Here is a 20,985-nt window from a genome sequence, read left to right as displayed (position 1 = left end):
TTCTGCTGGGATACGAAGGTCAGCTGTAGTGCCGAGCTTTCCTTCTCCCTGCTACAAGAGTCTCTCCTCTGTGATCTTTCTTACCAGAACCTTATTAAAATGCCCAGCAGTTATTAGTGTCCACCCAGACGGAAGAGTGGGCTAGCTACAGAAAACCTAAATAAAGTTTGCCAGCTACAGGGACCACAAAATGGACTAGCTGGTCTTGTTTATTGGTGACTCCTTAGTCCTCTTCTTCGATGTTTCGTAGAGAAGCTTCCTAGAGGCTAAAGGACAGCAGGACTCTCATCACTGAGTAAATTTCCAACTAATTCAGCATTCTATACACTACTTCCAGCTTCAATTAATTATACTAGGTTTACTATAATCTATTTAAAGAGCCTTTCCCGGTGTGTGTGTGTGTGTGTGTGTGTGTGTGTGTGTGTGTGTGTGTGTGTGAGACGGCTTATTTTTTGTTAGGACTGAAAAGAGAAACAGCGGCAGTTGTGCTGAAATGTGGAGCAATTGTGGTGGCTCATTTGCTTCTTCTATTACATTTATTTTTACCTGTGCAGGTGTTGCCCTCATGTGCACCACGTGCAAGCATGCTATCCATGGAGGCCAGGAGAGGGCACCAGGTCCCACAGAAATGGAGTTAGGGATGGTTGTGAGTTACCATGCAAGTGCTTGAAATCTGACCTGTTTCTTTTGGAAGTGCAGCCCATGCTCTAACTGCTAAGCCATCTCCCCAATCCCTCAGCTGATTCTAAACAGGTTTTCAACTACCTCATTTCAGTCCCTTCTGATAATTATATTCACAACCAGTCTGGAACCCTTCAGGATTCCACGATACACACTGGGCTCTGTCACGGCCTTCCTTATTCCCTACAATATGCTATAACAATTAAGTCTATTGAACTTTTTTCCAGAGCCTCCATCTTTATTCCTATCACTTTCCCTGGTATTTGTGATTCTTTTCATTTAAAACTTTTACTATCATTTTAATGAGGACTATGGGATAACCACAAATAAATGTCTGATCAATTTTCTAACTGTGCATTGTATGTAAGAAAAAGCCTACTTAAAGGGTACTGAAAGTAGTTTTTTGATTATACAAATTGACAGTTTATGCTAAAAACCAGATTTGAATCGCTGAAAAGTATAAAATGTTTTGGGGCTGGAGAGGAGACCTGGGTCCAATTCCCAGCACCAATATGGCAGCTCACAACTGTTTGCAACTCTAGTTCAAGGGGATCTGGCACCCTCACATAGACATATGTGCAGGCAAAACACATATTAAAAAATAAATAAAACTTAAAAAACCTTTCTCTCTAAAAGGTCCATATCTCAATGATGCCACATTAACTACACATATTCTTTTCCAGAAAGAGCTACTTATCCAACATGTAACAAAAGGGGATGTGACTCACCTCCACTTCAGCTGCTTGGGACTGTAAAAGCTGTCGCACACGGAGAATGTCCTTTTCTATTTGCTGAATCCTGGCTATTCTTCGCTGAAACAGGAGAAGAGAACAGGTCAGATATTCATTTATTTTTTATGTGTTGTATGCATATTCATGGAGCTGCCTGGCATGGGTGGTTATTTAGCTGATTTACTTTACATCCTACTGCTGCCCCTTCCTGACCCCAAGTCTCTTTGTCTAGCCCACTTTGCATAGAACTTGCTGTTGTGATTGAGGGTAGCCTTGATTTTCTGGCTTCTGTTTTCCAGATGAACATTATTTTTATTTGCAATATAAGGACCACAAAGCTGGTATAGTTCTGCATTCACACTGTGAAACACATTATCTGTGATTGCTTTCTGCTTTTGTTTTTGGAATGATCTTATGCCATCCTGGCTGGCCTGGAACTCAAGAGATCGACCTGCCTCTGCCTCCCCAGGACTGGAATTAAAAGTATGTGCACCACACTGGACCAGAAGTAGACTCTGATACAACCTGATGGGCGTTTTCCCAGCCTTTACTAACATGCTGTGGAACCAGATGTCATTGAAAAAGGAATTTAAATAAATAACCAAACTAGTAACAGAGATGAACTTCACAAAGGCAGAAACAGGAATGGATTTTGCTTTAAATTTCCTTAACTATTTACCAGTTATCTCTACATGTTGCACTGGACATCTCCATCCTTTAAACAGATTATTGGCCAATCTGTCTTTAAGAATTAGTCCTCAGAAATTCTTACATTTTAAGGATATTAACTGTTTTTCTTTGTACTGTTAAAAATATTTTTCATTTTTATTTTTTGTAGGACAGGTACTTTAAATTTTTATGAAAATGACATTGCTTTTGAATTTCCATTAAAAAATGTTTATTTATTTATTTAATGTATATGAGTACACTGTAGCTGTCTTCAGACACACCAGAAGAGGGCATCAGATCTCACTACAGATGGTTGTGAGCCACCATGTGGTTGCTGGGAATTGAACTCAGGACCTTGGGAAAAAAGTCACTGCTCTTAACTGCTGATCCATCTCTCCAGCCCCTTGAGTTTCCATTCTTAAGGACTCAAATGTTTTACATTTTCTTCTACTTTCTTTTATGTTAAGACTAAGAGCCAGAATTTTTCACAACTATTAACTGACTGAATCTGTTTTAAAGTGGAGCTATCCAGATCCGAGCCCCTCTTTTTGAGAGGAATCAACAAGTAGCTCAGGCCGGCCTCCAATCTGACCTCCTGCTCTGGCCTCCTGAGTGCTGGGTTACAGGGTGAGCTCACAGAGGCTGGACTACATCTGACTATTTTGGTGTCTGCTGTCTCGTTCTCACTTGTTTGTAGGCATACACTCACTATATAGTACAGAAAATTATTCTCAGATGTTACAAACAATCCCATACTCACCTTTTAATTCTCATTATAGTACGAGTTACTTATTATAAACAGACAAAATAATATCATGTGTAGTATTTGAGGTCTATGAAATGAATCTAGAAAATTTACAACTATACAAAACAAAGCCCACTGAGGCTGAGCAGGGGAGAGGACTTTAACATACTTTCAGCAGTTCCATATCCTTTGTAGATGTCCTTAAGTGTGGACGCTCTTGCAGAATAAATGATGCTGTATGACTCTTGCACTATGTTGGCTCTGATGTACTATTGGGGCCACCACTCCAGCCACTGTCATTTCTGTGCTGTTCTTACAAAGGAGACACTGTCTGCACTGCTGTCACTGAAGGCCAACCCTTCCAGCAGCCGTCTTTTCGTCTTGTTTGTGGTTGTTAACCTTAATTTTCACATGGCTACTCCCAAATGAAAAATGCATTGATACTTTAGATACAAAATTAAATGTCAGGGGGCTGGAGAGATGGCTCAGTGGTTAAGAGCACTCACTGCTCTTCCAGAGGTCCTGAGTTCAATTCCAACAACCATGTGGTGGCTCACAACCATCTGTAATGGGATCTGATGCCCTCTTCTGGTGTGTCTGAAGACAGCTACTTAATATATAATAAATCAATCTTCTTAAGAAATTAAATTTCCTAAAATGTTCATTTTAGCAACCAAAAGGAGACATGCCACATTCAGGTAACAAAATGGACAAGAAACAAGTCAAGTCCATATCGCTTCTGGGATTCACATCAGAAACCCTGGATCTATAGCCACCTACATGTGTATAACAAGAATTTTCATGTCTACTATTTCATCATGTTCTTAAGATCTCTAAAAACAAATGCAACAAAACAAAACAAAACAGAAACACAAAGCATAACTCACAGTTACATTCTAAGAATGCAAATTTATATGAAACCAATGAATATTTCTCATAGGTTTTTTTGTTTGTCTGTTTTGGTTTTTTGAGAGGAAATAAGTCTGCTTGACATTTAAAAAAATAATTGTACAAAAATTTCAAATTTAAATCTAAGTGTAAGTAGAACATATTTTTGGAAACCCGATACAGGTTCTTGATTAATTCTTAGTTTTAATAATCATCTTCCTCCAGTTTATGACTACCGTGATGGTTCCTAATGAAGATAAATTCTTAATTTTAATATAGTAAAAGTCATCAGCCTTATAATTTATAATCTCATGTTGCCTAAAAAATTTTCTATTCAAATGTTTGTTTCAATCAAATTACTAATTGTAATTTGATAACAGATACACAAATAGATACATATGTATGTACACATAAATTTATCCCAATTAATTATGAAACTATGAAATGTGTCATGTTATGGTGTTAAATATTACTTCAGACATAATTTTTTATTATTACTTTTTCTAGACAGGATTTCTTTGTGTAGAGTTTGCTGTTTTGGAGCTCTGTAGACCAGGCAAGGTTCAAACTCAAGAGATCCACTTGCCTCTGCTTCACAAGTGCTGGGATTAAAGATGTGTGCCACTACCACCAGTTAAAATCATATTTGAACATAAGTCCCATCCCTAACCAAGAAGCTATTTGCAACTGTAGCTGCTGGGAAAGGGTAACACAGTTCTCTTCAATAGAGACACTGGTACAACAGCCACACCCCAGGGCAGGCCTCAGGCTCAGGAGTAACCAGTTGGACAACACATTACAGGATCCAGTTTTCTTTTTCCTTTCCCTTTTTGTTTTGGCTTTAAGAGAGAATATGAAATAAATCTTGGAGATGAAGGAAGGGAATATATTGTATGAAAAAAAATCTTAAAATTGGAAATAAGAAAAAAAATCCTTTACAGAACAGAATATACCGTCATACAAATAATAGTTTGTCCTATTTAAGTGAAATCTTTAAATATATTTCTGGTAAGTTTTTTGGAGAAGTGAAAATAAATTTCCTCATGCTTACTTTAAAGCCAGGTGAGGTAGTAGTTACACTAGCCAGTCACACACCTGGGCACAAGGAAGTGCTCTACAATAAAAGCAGTTGATGTTCTCTCGTCTTCCTCATCTCTCATGCTCTCTTCCCTTAGGTCTCCCTCCCGCCTCTTCTCTCCCTCACACTGTCTTCCCTTAGATATTATTCCTTATGCCTCCTTTGTGTCTCAAACATGTGCTGTTGTTGTTGCTTTTTTTTTTTTATCTTTTGAAAAAACTCCTCAATGTTGCCACATAAACTCAGATCGTAAGGAACAGGAATCTCAAAGGAACTGAAGCTAGTTATCAGCTTCGGGAGAATCAATATTTCTTCCCTGTAATTCCATGCCGAAAGATTAATACCCAGGTGCCATAGCAGGGGCAGAATTATGTCAGTACTGGTTATAATGCCCAACAGCCACGAGAAACTGTTATCCTGAAATAGTGCCAACAGAAGACAGTCTGAGTTCCTCCTCGATGGTGGTGGAGGTTAGACTGATGTCCTGTATAGTGGGGTAAGTGCTCCATCACTGAACTAACGCTTCTCCTCAAAGACAATGTAATAACACAACTGCAGAAACACCAGCAGAGCTCTAAGTGTGCAGTGTGAGAACCCGCCAGGCACCTGTGCACGCTTCTCCATGTCCTGGCAGGTGCCAAGCTGTTCCTCCATCGCGGCCCTGATCTGCCGAGCTTCATACTCCAGCTGCCGACGAGTCACGTCTGTCTGTAAGGAGAACTAGGGCCACAAAGAGCACATCCGTTTCTCAGTGTATTAGTAAAAACCAAAAAGCACACAAATGTCAATTAAGAAGGTGAGTAAATAACCATGAAAGTCACCATACTTGAGAAAGCTGTCTTTTTCTTCTAAGGAATTCTAAAACACGAGTGTGGGCAGCAGGCTTAGCTGGGGTCCCTGAATACAAATGGAACTGCCTGAGGCAAAAGCTGGCTCTAACTTAAGACTGTGTTGTTGAAAATATGTCATTGGTCCAGTTAGGGTGAGCCAAACTTCTGTCCCCTTATGATTTTTATCTGTTAAAGGGGCACCTAATTAATTTTTGTGGTACTAGGAACCAACAAGAACCTTGAACACACTAGGCAAGTACAATACTATTGAACTACACCTCAGAGCCCTGACAGAACCATTTTTAAATATTAAAACTAGTATTTTGGACAGCAGATGTAGCTCAGTTGGTAGAGTACTTACTCAACTAATTTCATAGAAACTAGGTGTGGTGGAATATGCCTGCAATCCCAGCACTCAGGAAACAGAGGCAGGAGGATCAGGAGTCCAAGGTCATTCTTGGCTACACTGGGAGTTCAGGAGAACTGGCCACATGAGATTCTATCTCAAACAAAAAAACCTAGTATATTAACATAGCTGACATAGGGGGAATGAAACAGCAACAGGTGTTCATTTCCCTTGACCTTCTGATTTAACCAAGGACTAACTGCCTCATGTGTATGGACTAAACAGAGAAAAAAAAAAATTCCATTTGCCATATTAAAAAAATGGAGTAAGAAAAATGTTTATATATTAAACACTAGATCTGAAGAGTTGGCTCATTGGCTTAGAGCACTGGCTACTCTTTCAGAGGACTGGGGTTCAATTCCCAGCACCCACATGGCAGTTCACAACTGTAAATTCAGTTTCAGTGGATCTGGCACTGTCACAGATGTACATAAATGTAAATAAATCTTAGAAAAAAGAAAACCATAAAAATACTGTATAAAATTATTAAGCCAGACAAAATCAACACTAACTTCTATAAAAATCTAATAGTAAGGAGAAGGTGAAACTCAAATGTACTTCCCAAAGTGGGTGCTAACTGACACCACACTGAGGTGGCCAAGCAGACATTAGGAGCCACGGAGAGGATGAAGGTGAATTCCTCCCACTCCTCAGGATTACAGAAAACTGCCCCTGGCAGGCTGGGTACTAGGACTCCGAACTGTTGTCATTTTAAGTTGCCCTCACACAAAACATATGCAGAATGCACTCTTGTAGGCACAGCAAAGGTAGGAATTCATGACAGATCAAACAACCTGCATGCTATTGATGGATTTAGGGACAGGGCTTCACTATGCAGCCGTAAGCTCAGTACTTGTCTGGACTCACAGAACCTGCCCACCTGCCTAAGTGCTGGGCATTTGGGACTAAAGACAAGCACCACCATGCTCCACTGAAGGTCGTTTGCTCTCTTTGAGTCTGTATTGTTATTTCTCTCATTTGTCCTCCATTTCCTAACCACTACACAAAAATACAAATGCCAAATGTGACATGGCCGGCATGTTATAATAATATGGTTTAGAGCTGGTAATTGGAATGATATGTCCATATGCAGCTCAGTATTTATTTCTATATGGAGATGCTTGATAACTTGTTTTCCCAATAAGAGATCAAAGTATACTAAGTGACTATTAAAATACAAGCAGGTTTAAATTTATTAATGTTACTAATGGTTCACGATGATTGGATTGTGTATTTTTGCGTATCCTACCAAACACGGTTACTTAATAAATAGCAAATAATAAATTTGACAACTGATCTTTACTTTCAATTTTCTGGTATTAGCCCACTACTTTTGAGCTGTAATATATACCAGGGGAAGTGAGCACTCTAAGTCTTGAGTTTTAGCTCAGGAAACCCAGGTAACTATATTCTGGAAGGCTTTTCTTCCTTCTATTTTCACTTTTTGCCTACTGTGAAAACCTAAGCTATGAATAGAGGTCATACTGAGGAAGTACCTTCCTGTAGCCCAGGCTGGCCCTGGACTCACCACCGACCTCAGCGTCAGCCTTGAGAGTCTGTGGGTAAGAGAACGAGCCACACACACCTGTCTTAGTTTCTCTTTTCAATATTATATAAAATATTGATGAAACATATAGCCTTGGGATTATTAACAATTTCTAAGTTTTCTTTTACTTTTAGACAGGAACTCCTAGATCCAACACTGGTGTCACATTACGATACAGGTGAGAGTGACCTTTCAGTTCTTTAAGAGAGACTTATTTTTATTTAACTTGTATGAGTGTTTTGCCTGCATGTACATATCCATCCATATGAGTGCCACAGAGGTCAGAAGAGGGCACTGGATCCCATGAAACTGGAGTTACAGATGACTGTGAATTTCCATGTGAGTGCTCTGAAGAACAGTGAGTGTTCCTAACTGCTGAGCCATCTTCTCAGCTATAAGACTTGAATTTCTGATACTCCTGCCTCAAATTCCTGAGTGCTAAGATACCATGTGGGAAGCAGAGGAAGGCCTGAATAAGTGAAATCCAAAGTAACTGTGTGTTGTTAACATGGGCAAGCCTATGTCAAGGACCCCACAGCCTCAGACCCATGGGAAATAGCACTTTTCTCCTGGTCTGAGTGTGAATTCCCATGATAATGCCCACCATAGATTTCTCCTTCTGGCCTCATGTTTATGGCTTGAAGACAGCTCCCCTACTGAGATTAGCTAAACCTGCCTTCCTCTTTGTCTGTATGCAGTGATTTTACCTCCTTGTTTAATACTATACGATAAACACGCTGAGCATCCAGGGTGCTGTTTCTCCATCAGAACACAATCCACTGTTTCTATGTGTCAGTGTGTTTGTCTTTTCTTCACTGCCCCACTGTTGCAGCCATGCCCATCTCTGGAGCTGTGCTGGACACAGCCATTACAGGCATGTATCATGTATCCAGTTTATGAGGTGTTCTGGGTTAACTCAGAGCCATATGCATGGCACAGCATGACTGTGGAAGTCAGGAGACAACTTGTGAAAGCTTTCTCCTACAATGAGGTGTATTCCTGCGTCTTAAACAATTTAAACCTAAGTGTATTTGCTAACGAAGCATAGCGTTCACAAACACAGAAGGAGCCATGACTACAGCGATTGCATTTACATTACATAGAATAAGATTCAAATTATCTACAAGGATATTTTAGTTGTAAAAACCATCTGGCATGATCCCTGCAATGTACAGAAACTGCAAGAAGATAGTATAATATTTCTACCAATTAAAAATATAGCTGTCTAAGTGGGATTCAGATTCAAACTCATGTGGAATTAAAATAATTATCTGTTGGTACACAATGATTTTTTCCTTCTATTAAAAATTAATTAACAAGCTGGTATGGTAAAGCAGGCCTATAATCCCAGTATTTCGGAGGATCCGGTCCTCTTAAGCTATATAGCAAGTCTGAAGTCAACCAGGGTACATGAGATTCAGTGTCAAAAAACAGAAACAAAATGCCACAAAAACAAACAAACAAACCAAATCAAGAACAACAATAACAAAAATACTTATTAACTATTATAAATTTAGGTTAAAAGCTGATTAAGACACATTGCATTCCATAAATCATTACAAATTCAGTTATCTGGAATTCTTCATAGATAATCTGAGTACTTTAAAGGTTAAGTTACCAAATCTAAAAGCTGCACTGCCAAGTTACTTACATTTTCAGTTAAAGGCAAGCTATCTATTCTTTTTGTGAGGTTCTGAAGTTGAGCATAATACCAGTCCTTTTCCTTTTCTTCTTTGTCAAGATCAGCAAGGAGTAATGATCTGTTTAAAAGAGACGTAAATTTACACACACAAGCTAACAAAAATTGCCTGGGAGCTCTCAGCAGCTACTGCTGTAAGAGCAATGATCTAGTGAAAATGCACTGCCGTGGGTTTGTAGTACTCGGTATCACATCACTGACTTCTGAGGTCAAGTGTGCTCCTTCCCTGCTAAGATGCTGACCAGTTCTGCTTCAGCCAAGGGCCCTCTCTCATACAGGCTAAGAAGGAAGTAAAAAGTTCGGACAGAACAGAATTCAAAGCCAGTAAAAGAATGAACACTACACTAACGAAGCTAATAGCAGGCCACTGTGCAACACTGGGAATAAACACGTTACACTTAGATCCAGAGGGCGCCACTCTGAGGCAGAGAGACTTGAAGTTTGGAATCTCAAGATAAATTTATGTAATTCTCTAAGAACCAGTCCCACAATGCACCGGACCATTATAAACATTTAACAAAAGACAGTTACTGAGAAGAAACTCCTTATGGTTATGTGTGGCTCTTTTACCCAAAGCAATGTATGGTATCATTGTCTTGTGTTGCTTCCAAAGGTTTTCTACAAAATGCTAATGTAAATAATTACATGTACACTTAAAAACATAAATACTAGATTATTAGTATATATGTTGTCCTATACATGTTTTTTCATTTAAAATATCTATCTTGGGGGTCATTCCATATGAGAACAAATGATTTATTATGTACTTTCTTGATAGCTGCCTAATATTCTACAACTTATAATATTCATAAACTCATAAAGGAGAAATATTATGGCCAATTCTTTGTTGGGAAGCACTTAGGACCTTTAAGTGTAATTAATACGTGTGTGTTTGTGTGTGTGTTTGTGTCTATAATGTAAATGTCTTTTTGTACTTCATTCTATACATGTTCATACATGCACACATGATAAATTTTAAGGGTACATGAATTTTAACTTAAGTGTCCTATTAAGGGGTTGTACCAACTGTATAACCTATAATTTTTACAAATTTAAGTGTATACAACTTTTAGAGTCTTACATAAATAGATATCACGGTGACTTTAATTGCTTTCTTTTGATGTGCATGAGACTAAGCATTTTTTAAGAGTTTGCAACCTACTCTTTTCTGTAGCTTCTCACCTAGAGGATGTCAATAGTAAGAATGCAACTTAGTCACTAAGTTGGATATGCTTTTTTTCCCCCCAATTTATCACTTAAGATAATTTTGTTATTCGGAAAATCTGGATTTTCATGTAATCAGACCTGTAAATATTTTCTATTATGATCTGGAATTTGGCTGTACACAATGATGCTCCCCTCTCGGATGATACATTATTTTTAAAATTCTGTTTGGTACTTGGAAAATATTTGTAATGAGTACAAATGTATGTAGGTTTTGCTCTTGCTAAGATCACCTTTTCTGAGAAACGATGTCGAAGCTAAGCACCCTCAATTGTGAGAAAATAAACGATGCCACAGCAGGAGCCCAGGGCACCCCCCTCCAGTGTCAGAGGCTGAGATGAAGGAACATGTTACCCACTGTAAGCTTTCATTACTAATACCTGTTATGAAATCTAGCACTTGCAGTAAAATCCACTTTAAAAAGTTCTTTTCTCTAAAGCTCTCTACTAATAACATCAACACCAAAGCAAGTTCCTGGCAAATCTGGCCTGCTCACATGGCCTTTGTTTCTTTACGGAATGAAAGGGAACAAAAAGACGGAAGACCCAGGCCTGAGTGCTCTCCTTTTGGATCAGGACAGTGTTTGGGTAGCCCAGGGTAGAAATAAAGACTAGCACAGGCAAGGGATGGCGCTCAACACCCTCCTAGTCCACATGGCCAGCCTGACTTTAATGATGAAGATGATGATGTTTACCAGTGAAACATGCTGCATTCCTTTCTAAATATAATTTCGTTTATTTTATTTTTTATGTATATATGGGTGTACCTGTTTGTATGTGTGTGTACCATATGTATGCTGTCTATGGAAGCCAGAAGGGTTCGAGTCCTGGAACTAGTTCATGGCCCGCTGTAAGCTACCATGTGAGTGCTGGGAACTGAACCTGGGTCCTTCGAAAAAATACCAAATGTTCTTAACAACTAAGCTCTCTCTCTAGGCTCTGTTTCTCCCCCACTCCAAGATTTATTTATTTATTTTATGTATTTTATGAGTACACTGTCGCTGTCGTCAGACACACTAGAATTGGGCATCAGATCCCTTTACAGATGACTGTGAGCCACCATGTGGTTACTAGAAATTGAACTCAGGACCTCTGGAAGAGCAGTCGGTGCTCTTAACCACTGAGCCATCTCTCCAGCCCTCCAGGCTTTGCTTTTTTATATATAATCTTAAAACTCTGCTTTTACAAGTACCATAACAGTGTTTTACAGAAGAATTTTGCCACCTGGCACTGAGTCCTAAAATACTTGAAAATATATTTGATGATTTTACCATGTGGTGAGAGAATTCTAACCAGAGGGAACTGCCAGAACGCAGCAACACTGAGTAGGAAACGACCAGGTTCCCAGCCAAGCTGTGAGTGCCGTGTGAGTGCTGGGTAAAGGATCGTTTCTCCCACCGTGGTTGCTTCTAGTCTGCTTCTATAATGGAGGTCCTTACAGAGTAGTAGTAAGTCCTTCAAAAGATAAACTGAAATTCTACTGCAAGTCATTCACACATTTAACTAGATATAAATATTGTAATTTAGGGTTTCCTCAATGTACAGATTATCTGAAAGAAAGCTATGTTCACCACTATACCAAGGTTTCACCATGTGTAGAATATTTAAAATACCTAAGTAATCAAATACAAGACTTTGAAATCTCAAGAAAATTCCTTCTTTCCACTTTTAGAATTAATGTAAACACAATCATTAACATATTTAAAACAAGCAGATTGTGGTAGCAAACATCTTTAATCCTAGCATTTGGGAGATGGCAGAGGCAGGTATATCTCTGAGTTCAAGGCCAGCCTGGGTCTACAAAGCAAGAAAGATGTTTAAAACAAAAACTGCTATATTGGAGCAGGCTGCCTGTCATCAAACCCTGCTTCTGACATTACAAAACAATGGAAGGAGCTCCCATGCACACACAGTACCTACTACATAAGGAACAAATGTTACCTTTCTTTTTCAAGCTCTTCTAAATATCCAGAACTTTCTCTGCTTCCATTTACAAACGCTCTTCTTGGGAATGACCCCATGGGAACAGGACTGCATTCTCCTGAACGGCTTGATACAGATCCTTCCCGACTTCCACAGGAGCGAAGGGACATTTTTGAGCGTAGTTTCACTCCGGGGAAATTACCATCTAAGTTAAATTCTAAACAGAAACAAGTTCTTATGTAGTAACTGCTTTATGCCATGTAAAAACACTCCTCAAAGACTATTACATTATTGTAAAAGTGACTCCTCGGGTTTATGTTTTAACTACAAATATGTGCAGTTGAGTAATTATTAGAATAGTTAAAACTTGCCCTGCAAAATCAGCATAAGTCATAGAGAAAACAAGTGTGTTAAAGGAAAATCATACAAAAATCCTTAGATTCCCTGTAGATAATATTGGAAACTCAAAAAGTAATCTGTCTGGTTTCACTTATTACTAAGAAGGGTCCCTGTTTGGCACTAGAATTTTTAGGTAACAAAGTGAGAAAGACATTTTAAGACAGATATTACCAGAAATGGCATAGGAAAAGATAGGCAAAAAGATAATACCTCTTCAAACCTCTCTGCCACAGAAGCCTTGTGGTAAATGGCCTACTGAAGTGTATTTAGTCATTGGTAGAATAAAATGAGTGTTAAGAACAGATCAGATTTGAGGGGAAAGTTAAAAGCAATGATGTGAAACAAACAAGCAAACAGAGCTTTTATCTATTTGCATTCATCAGCTGTAACCCAAGGAGGAGGTGGGGAAGAGGAACAAGCTGAGCCCAGCATCCAAATGAGACCAGCTGACCTGGAAACTTCAAACCTTATTTTTAAAGTACTTAAAGAAAAACATACCTTTAAGACGCTCCAGTAAGTCAATCTGTCCGGAAGTCATAGTCTCATCTTCAATACTTCCCTGCAGCTGCTTAAGTACTTCCTATTGAGAGAGCACAGTACATTAGCATAAAATGCTAAACAGCCTTTTCAACACAGGAGTCTGTATTTCCTGTCATTTAGACATGACTGGGGAGAAAGCTATTCCAGTTCACACTGACAACATGCTATAGGCTATAGTGTACATTAAACATATTACTTATTATTCATTGTTATACCAATAACAATAATAGTGGTATTTTGTGTTATGGTAATTTGAGGATTCTTCAGACAAGACACTTCATGGAACACTTTAAAGGAATGTAAAGGGGGCGGGGGTAATAATCCAAGTACATTATATGCATACATAAAAAGGCATAATGAAACAAACCCACTCTTTTTTATAATATGGGCTAATTACTTTTATTAGAAAGTTGGAACTATTAGCATTTTCAATCAGTTGACACCTACAGCCTTACTTAACCATACAAAAGTGGCCATTTAGAACCCACATCTTTTAGGCCTGTATCTGCACAAGCAGGTTTCAAGCCTGCTGTTTAGTGACTTGCCACTCAGGGCCAGGCACATCTAGGATACCCACCAGAGCTTGGTTCACACTTGGCATTCACATAACTGCATGCTAGCTGCTTCCTGCCCTTTATGTCACTGTCTTTTTTTCACACAGAAAGGACTTGATCCCCCCCCAAAAGTTTGAAATCATTTTCTATCCAATTTTTCTGCCTAGTTATCTATAAACCTTGCTTTATATTAGTGCTTCTTAATAACTTTTCATACTTCTCATATAGTGATGCATGCCACAGAACTTCCAGCATGTTCCCTGTTTTGCCAATTTGATTTGGAAGTCCAGGAAAATGCACTGAACAGCTGCAATCCCGAAACTTAAGGCCATATCACTGTATGGTAATGTGATCTTGGAAGCATGGAAAGGGAACCTGCCAGAATGTGAGCTAAGGCTAGAGGGACAGCTCCCTGCCCTGCCTTGGTCTTCACTGTACGCATTGAAAACAAATGATCTGTGGTCTTAGCATGTGCCCTTCAGACTGTGCTGTTATTTGAACTACTTCAGAGGAGGTGTGGGAATGTGAAGGTGAATGATATTCACATTGAAGATCATTTGCAGAGAGAATCACCACTGTGAGAAGGAGACTGTATGCACATGGGGACGCCTCTCTTCAGTGGGAGCAGAGCATGCCCAAATGCTTAATTAACTGAGCTGCAGGTCACTTCTCTTCCTTAGCTTGAGACTATGACTTCTTTTTCCAGGTTCTAGCTCTTCCATCCATGGCTAATAGTTACAGCAGTCTCTGAACAACTCTATCTTATCATCACAGTGAGTCATACAGAAAAACAAAGTATGCAAAGAAAAAAAAAGGATGCCATTAAACATGTTCATATAGAATAAACAAAGAGAAAGCTTCACTCTCCCTTTAGTGACAATTACAATTTATATCAGTGGGCAAGCTACAGGAAAAGCTCAGTGGTAAGTGCATATGTAGGACACACAGGTCCTAGTCTGACAGCATTAATCCCTCTCCAAATCCCTGTAAAAACTGAGCGACTCTGATATGTGCTCACACTTTCTAACCTTAAAACGAGCTAACACTCACCAACTTGTAATAAAGTTACTGCTTTAAGGGAAGACTTACAATCTGAATTTGAATCATGGGATTCACATGCTGACTTCCACATGTGCAACACATGCATACAAACACAGGGACACATATGTACATGCATGGACATAGCAAGTAAATAACTGAACAGGAAGTCTCTGTGGCTAGGCACAGCTCAGTAGTAAACACTGTTGAGAATGTGTGTCACCTTAGGCTTAATTCCCAAGGCCAATACCAAAGCCTCTGTACATCTGTTAGAAATCTACTGATAAAAGCAGCAATGTGAATAAAACAAATTAAAGGCTACAATTTTTAAGGGCTTTAAGAGTAGCAATTTTCCAAAGTATGAGCTTATTCCAATGTGTCTGTTAAGTTCTTTGTTAGGTGCTTTTCATCATGAACTTCACTGAGCAAAGCCGGACAAGCCAACTCACTCACATCCAGTTAGTTTGCCTTAAGAGGACAACATCTAGCATGACCTACATTACTCACAGCTTGCAATGAATAGTCTATGCCTACTAACTGTGTTTTGAGGCTCAATGTGCACAGGTACAGATCTTCAGTCCTTGGTGGCTTAGCCTTTGCAACCTTGGTCCCCTCAAGTTCTGGTCAATGCATCTTCAGTTCTCAGAAATAACCATTATGCTGGAACTAGACAGTATACATTCCTTTGACTCTCTGTGTTTCTACTTTAACATAATTATCTGTAAGACATCTCCATGTTACTACGTGTATTCATGAAGGCTGCTGTGAAGGATGCTAATATGACCATTCTGTACAAACATCTAGTGGACATAAGTACCTTGAAAAGGAACTGCTGTACAGTGTGTGAGTGCCCGAGTGCTGTGTTTAAAATAGGCCCTCGAGCAGTGCGAGCATTTCAGTATTCCAATCTATGTGAATCTGTCCTTTAAATCTTAATCATCTGAGTAGGAGTCAAACGATCGCTGTATCCCATGACAGGTGGGACTGAGATAGTTTCCATTAGTGTGCCCGGATATTTACCTTCCTTTTCTAATTATCTTTTTAGTTTCTGAGGCCATGTTGCAAAATAACTGGATAGTTAAACCTATCTGTCTGTCTACTCTGTGTGTGTGTGTGTGTGTGTGTGTGTGTGTGTGTGTGTGTGTGTGTGTGTGTGTGTGATACTTGTGGGGGTTAGAAAAATTCTGGGAGTCAGTTCTCATCTATTTTGTTGAGGCTGCCGCTAAGCCAGATACTCCAGGCTAACCAAAGCTTGAGTTTGTGGGAAATGACTCTCCCGTGTGCCCAGCCTTAGGAGGGCTGGGACTGAAAATGACAGCAGCACATCGCTTTCTTCTGGGCTCACCCTGCATGTGCTCACCAGTCTTGTACCTGCGGACTAAATTCACTATTGCAGTGTTTATAGTACAAGTTCTTTGTATTTTGAAATAAGTTCTTTAGTTGAATGTATTTGTAGTACATAAGTGATTTTCAATAGTGAAAGATGGCCTATTTTTCTTTCTTTCTTTTTTTAACTGGCTTTTTTTTTTTTTTTTTGGTCAACTTGACACAAGCTAGAGTTATCTGAGAGGAGGAAAGCTCAGTTGAGAAAATGCTTCCATAAGATCAGATTGTACGGCATTTTCTTAATTAGTGACTGATGGGGGAGGGCCTAGTGGGCTGGTGGTCTTGGGTTCTGTAAGAACGCAGGCTGAAAAAGCCATGGGGAGCAAGCCGGTAAGCAGTACCCTTCCATGGCCTCTGCATCAGCTCCCGCCTCCAGGGTCCTGCCCTGTCTGCATTCCTGTTCTGACTTCCTTTGATAATGAACTATAAAATGAAATTGTAAGCCTGACAAAACCCCTTCCTTCCCAAGGTGCTTTGTGCATCATTGGTGTTTCAGTATAGCAATAGTAACTTTAACTAAGTTGGTACGAGGACAGTGAGGTATTGCTGTGACAGACCTGACTATGTTTTGGGGAAAACTGTGGAAGGACTTTGGAACTTTAGGTTAGAACAGTCACTGGATATTCAAAGCTTGGTAGAATGTTCTATGGAACCTTGGAAGGTAAGAATGCTGAGAGCCTGGCTTGTGAGGTTTCAGAGGGGGTTAAAGACTATGGGGCCATGTGTTACTTTTAACTAAGGTTCTGTGGTTTGGCTGGGGCTGAGGAATCAGCTGTGATGAACAAGACTAGAACTACTAAAGCAAAACCTTTGCTTTGCTGCAATATTTGATGTTGGTCGGCTAAAGCTGAGAAATTACCAGTAATTAAGAAGAGCCCAGCACTGCTGAGGTGAAACCTTTTGTTTCTTGAGAGTCACATTTGATTGATTTTTACTGTAATACAATTCCCTGTTAAAAATCTATAGTATTCTTGGCATTTTATCAAATTTCCTTTTTTTCCAAGACATTATTATATTTATATAAAGAATTGCTGAGTAATTCCAACATCTGGATTGCTTCTGAATTACCACCTATTTTCGGTTTTCTTGATTGCCATTTTCTTATTTCTCAAATTTGACAGTATGCCAATGGTGTGTGTAAGAACAAGAAAGACTAAGGTGGTGGGTACCTTCTTCTTCCAGAACTTATCCTGCCCACTGCTGGGGCTGCTATTTCCAGTCTATTAGTAACAGTGAACGGTTTAAACCTAACCTAGTCTTCAGGTAAATCAAATCAGGTGACTTGAGTGTGTCCTTTGTTTACTTAAGATTGAAAATATGGCAAATTGGCTTCCTTAGCCTTTAACTTCCTGCTCTTTGTGACCTCACATCCAACATCTGGCACAGCAGATGCATCTCTTGAACATCTCACTGTGCTTTTCCACTTCTGCTTGTCTTCTTGGCAGTAAAAGTCTGGTCCTTGGAGCTGAGGTTTTTAGTCTGGTCCAAAGAGTTCAAAACCTGGCAAATACCTTATAAAGCCAAAGTTTCTCTCTCTGTAGCAAGTCCTGCAAGCTAACATTATGCCTTCCCCAAACTGCCTATCAAAGGCAGCCATAACTAGAGCTCTTCTTGCCTGCCTTCAGGGATGATACCGTCCAGAAAAGCTGTCTGCTGGTGCTCAGAATAAAGCTCAGCTTGTACTTATTCAATGTCCCCAGAGAGAAAAATCACCAATAATTTCAGCCTTGCTTTGCTTTTCATGATGCTGGAGAGTTGGCATATCATTTCTTTTACAATATTTTAACAGGTATATTTAAATAGGGACTCTTTCTGAACACAGCCACAGTACTGTACCAAGTAAGTATTTCCTCAATTCCCTCAAAAGTGTGGTCTCCTCATATTTCCCTAACTATATGTATTCTCCTGGCTGTTACCACACAGTATTTTTATAGTGATGTCATGTAACCCTTTTTTGCCAGTAGGTGGCACTACTGCTTATGTTTTAGGCTTCCCTAATTTAAACTGAAGCTTTGTCTTGCCTTTCTCTGTTATGACCAGGTTACTAAAGGTCAGGAAACATGCTTTAGTGAGACTGTATGTGCCCCAAAGTCTACTAAAAGTTTTTAGAGAAGAGACGACTGTACTTAACCCAATGGAAAGCACCAATGGTTTCAAATGCACCCTTTTACACACCAGTGGGAGACAAAACAGGCCACAGTTCCTCAGCAGAGCCTGCTGAGGAAATAATACATAACTAACTTCACTGAGGGCTATAATTACTATTTTGCCATAGGCCCAATCCTGATGACATACATGAACAGATCCGCTAGGATGTGTGTGCATAAACAGTTGGGTAATTGCCAAATCCAGGCCCTCCTTCCATTCTATTTCTCCTGATACAGACTGGGCCTAGTTCATAAACATGGTGTCTGATATCCACCATGCAGGCTTATGTGACTTGCACAATCACTCTGAAAAAAACTCTACTTCAGCACAGAGATTAAAGTGTCAACTACAATGTCTGGTCCAAAATGTTTCTTTAAAAATTATTTTTGAATTTACTTAAGTAATTAAATAAAAACTTAAATCGGATTTAAGTTACTACAAATTAGATTTTTACTGTCTAAACAGGCCCTCTAGGAGGAGGCCTGCAAAGGAGAACGGTCAAGCAGAGTGAATGTGTCTTGTATCCTCAAGCTCTCACACACATGCCCTGTACAGCCATTTAAAGTACACTATGCTGGTAAGTGTTAAGACAACAGATGGCTTTTTTAACCTGTTAGATAACTGACTCAGGTCATTTAAGTCACTGATATGTAGCTGGTGATAAGGAGAAATAAGTGTTTGTTTAGTTTACTTATTTCCAAAGGGCTATGAAGTGAATATTATTGCCAGAGCATTTGAGGGGAATTAGAATAGAAAAGATCAAGAGCAAGACAGGCGAGAGAGTTGTGAGATCAAAAGGCTGTCCTGTTAGGACAGGACGTCAGATCTAAAGGATAAGTAGGAAAGAGAAGACCAGTTTCCTCAGTAATACACAACAGTCTAGAAAAGAAAGGAGACTTTGAAATGGCAGAGAAGGAACTAGACAGACTAGGAAATATGTGAAGAGATGGAAGGTAGAGTGTACAGAGGAAAAAGCCAGAATTAAGATGTTAAAATAGCCAAGCAACAGAAACAACACAAAACAGATTTTTTAAGGGAAGGAAATAAGCATTTCTATTGACAATCTCCAATTTTATGAAGTTATTAAATTCAGTGGGAAGCTGCCTAACTGGAAATTAAAGTAACTGAAATTTTAATCAATTACTTTGAAGATCAAAGGATTTTGCCTCTATACACTAAATACTCTATAACTCTTTTTGCTACCTGGAAAACCAACTTCAGGGCTTAGAAAGTACCCTGGGAATCATTACCTAGGCTTGACGATCACTGTGCTCTCTAAGCAAGACAATGTAATATTTGAGATACACTGTAAAACAAAGAGAGTCTCTATGAGTATACAGAAAAACTAAGTTAAGTATAATGATAAAGTTGGGGATCTTATTTTTAAAATTAAAGACTAAGAATGAACCAACACCAAAGTTAATTTATTTTCTTTGCATGATTCAGTTCAGTAGATTAATTTAATGCATTTACTAAGAATATGTTAACTTTTTAAAAGAGTTTATTATATATAGTTTTCAGTAAATAAAGTGTCTTAGCTATCCCAAGTTTACAAGAGGAAACACTAAAAGTGGATAAGCTACAAGTAAAAGTCGCAGTCTTGATACCTTCATATTAGATGCCTCAGTTTCCAGTTTTGTAAGGTGATTGGAATTATCTTCTAGCTCTTGTCGAAGATTTGAGTTCTCCATCTTCAGTGCCTCAACTTGCTTTAACAACTGATCATATGACGCTGCAGCCATCCTTGGCTACCCTTGGACCTATAAGGTTAAAAAGGGTTTTGAAATTCACTACTAACAATGGAGTAGCTGCTGTTCTGAAGAAAGAGACAAAGGAAGCAAAGCTCTCCAGACAGTAGGAATGGTGCTTATGCACAGGCTTGGTCTCCCAATGACATCATTCAAACAGCAATAGTTTCCTAAGAGCATCCTCTTATGTGGGGTCTGAGCGGAAGAGAAACAGGATTAAAGCAAAAGGCAGAGCCTCAATCCCATCTGAAGATATTTTCATTTCTACAGGTAAGATTTCTACCTGGTAAGACTCTTTCAAGATGACCTAACTAGTCCAGCATGTCAAATATACAGAATACAAGCACTGATAAAGAATTTGTATAAGTAATGTTATACTTCAGTTTCTGATTTGGACAAGGCTTATAGGCTTTCAGAACCAGAACACATTAAAGAGACCAGAGTTCATCCTATAATTACTATTTAATAAAAGGCTTTGTCTTAAAACATCATCTATGACAAAGTAATTAAGATGTACAATGCCACAGAACTGCAGCCATTCACAAAGTCATCACAAAGGAAAACATACAGTTCTGACGGGATGAGCAGACCATCCTATGGTGAAAGTGGTCTGCATCCAAACAGGCTAAAAGATAAAAAAGATTAAAGTGGATGACCTCAGAAATAAGACCTCAAAGAAAGGAGAGACAATAGAGGAGACAAGAGAGAGAACAGCTCAGTAATAAGAGGTCATTGGCATGACTGGTTTCAGAA

At 39.1% G+C, this 20,985-nt stretch overlaps 1 protein-coding gene across 8 annotated transcripts in view; it reads right to left on the bottom strand.

Annotated features, from left to right (window-relative positions):
• The window catches only part of APC (APC regulator of WNT signaling pathway), a gene marked incomplete at its 5' end in the record, with an annotated part of 88,310 nt that overhangs the window by 33,104 nt on the left and 34,221 nt on the right, over positions 1 to 20,985 (bottom strand). For 4 of the 8 annotated variants that reach the window (XM_080920054.1, XM_080920056.1, XM_080920058.1 and 1 more), the window contains 6 exons: positions 1,410 to 1,493; positions 5,399 to 5,512; positions 9,226 to 9,334; positions 12,438 to 12,636; positions 13,317 to 13,398; positions 20,092 to 20,226. In XM_080920054.1, coding sequence (XP_080776180.1) covers positions 1,410 to 1,493; positions 5,399 to 5,512; positions 9,226 to 9,334; positions 12,438 to 12,636; positions 13,317 to 13,398; positions 20,092 to 20,226 — 723 coding nt within the window. Of the gene's footprint in view, positions 1 to 1,409; positions 1,494 to 5,398; positions 5,513 to 9,225; positions 9,335 to 12,437; positions 12,637 to 13,316; positions 13,399 to 20,091; positions 20,227 to 20,985 lie in introns of those variants that run through there. The other 4 variants (XM_080920053.1, XM_080920055.1, XM_080920057.1 and 1 more) reach the window with 1 other exon arrangement.

This window comes from Micromys minutus (assembly GCF_963924665.1).
Source record: "Micromys minutus genome assembly, chromosome: 8".
In the NCBI taxonomy this organism is placed as follows: domain Eukaryota; kingdom Metazoa; phylum Chordata; class Mammalia; order Rodentia; family Muridae; genus Micromys; species Micromys minutus.
Note: the sequence above shows the minus strand (reverse complement) of the source record. Positions and strands in the feature narration are given on the sequence as shown.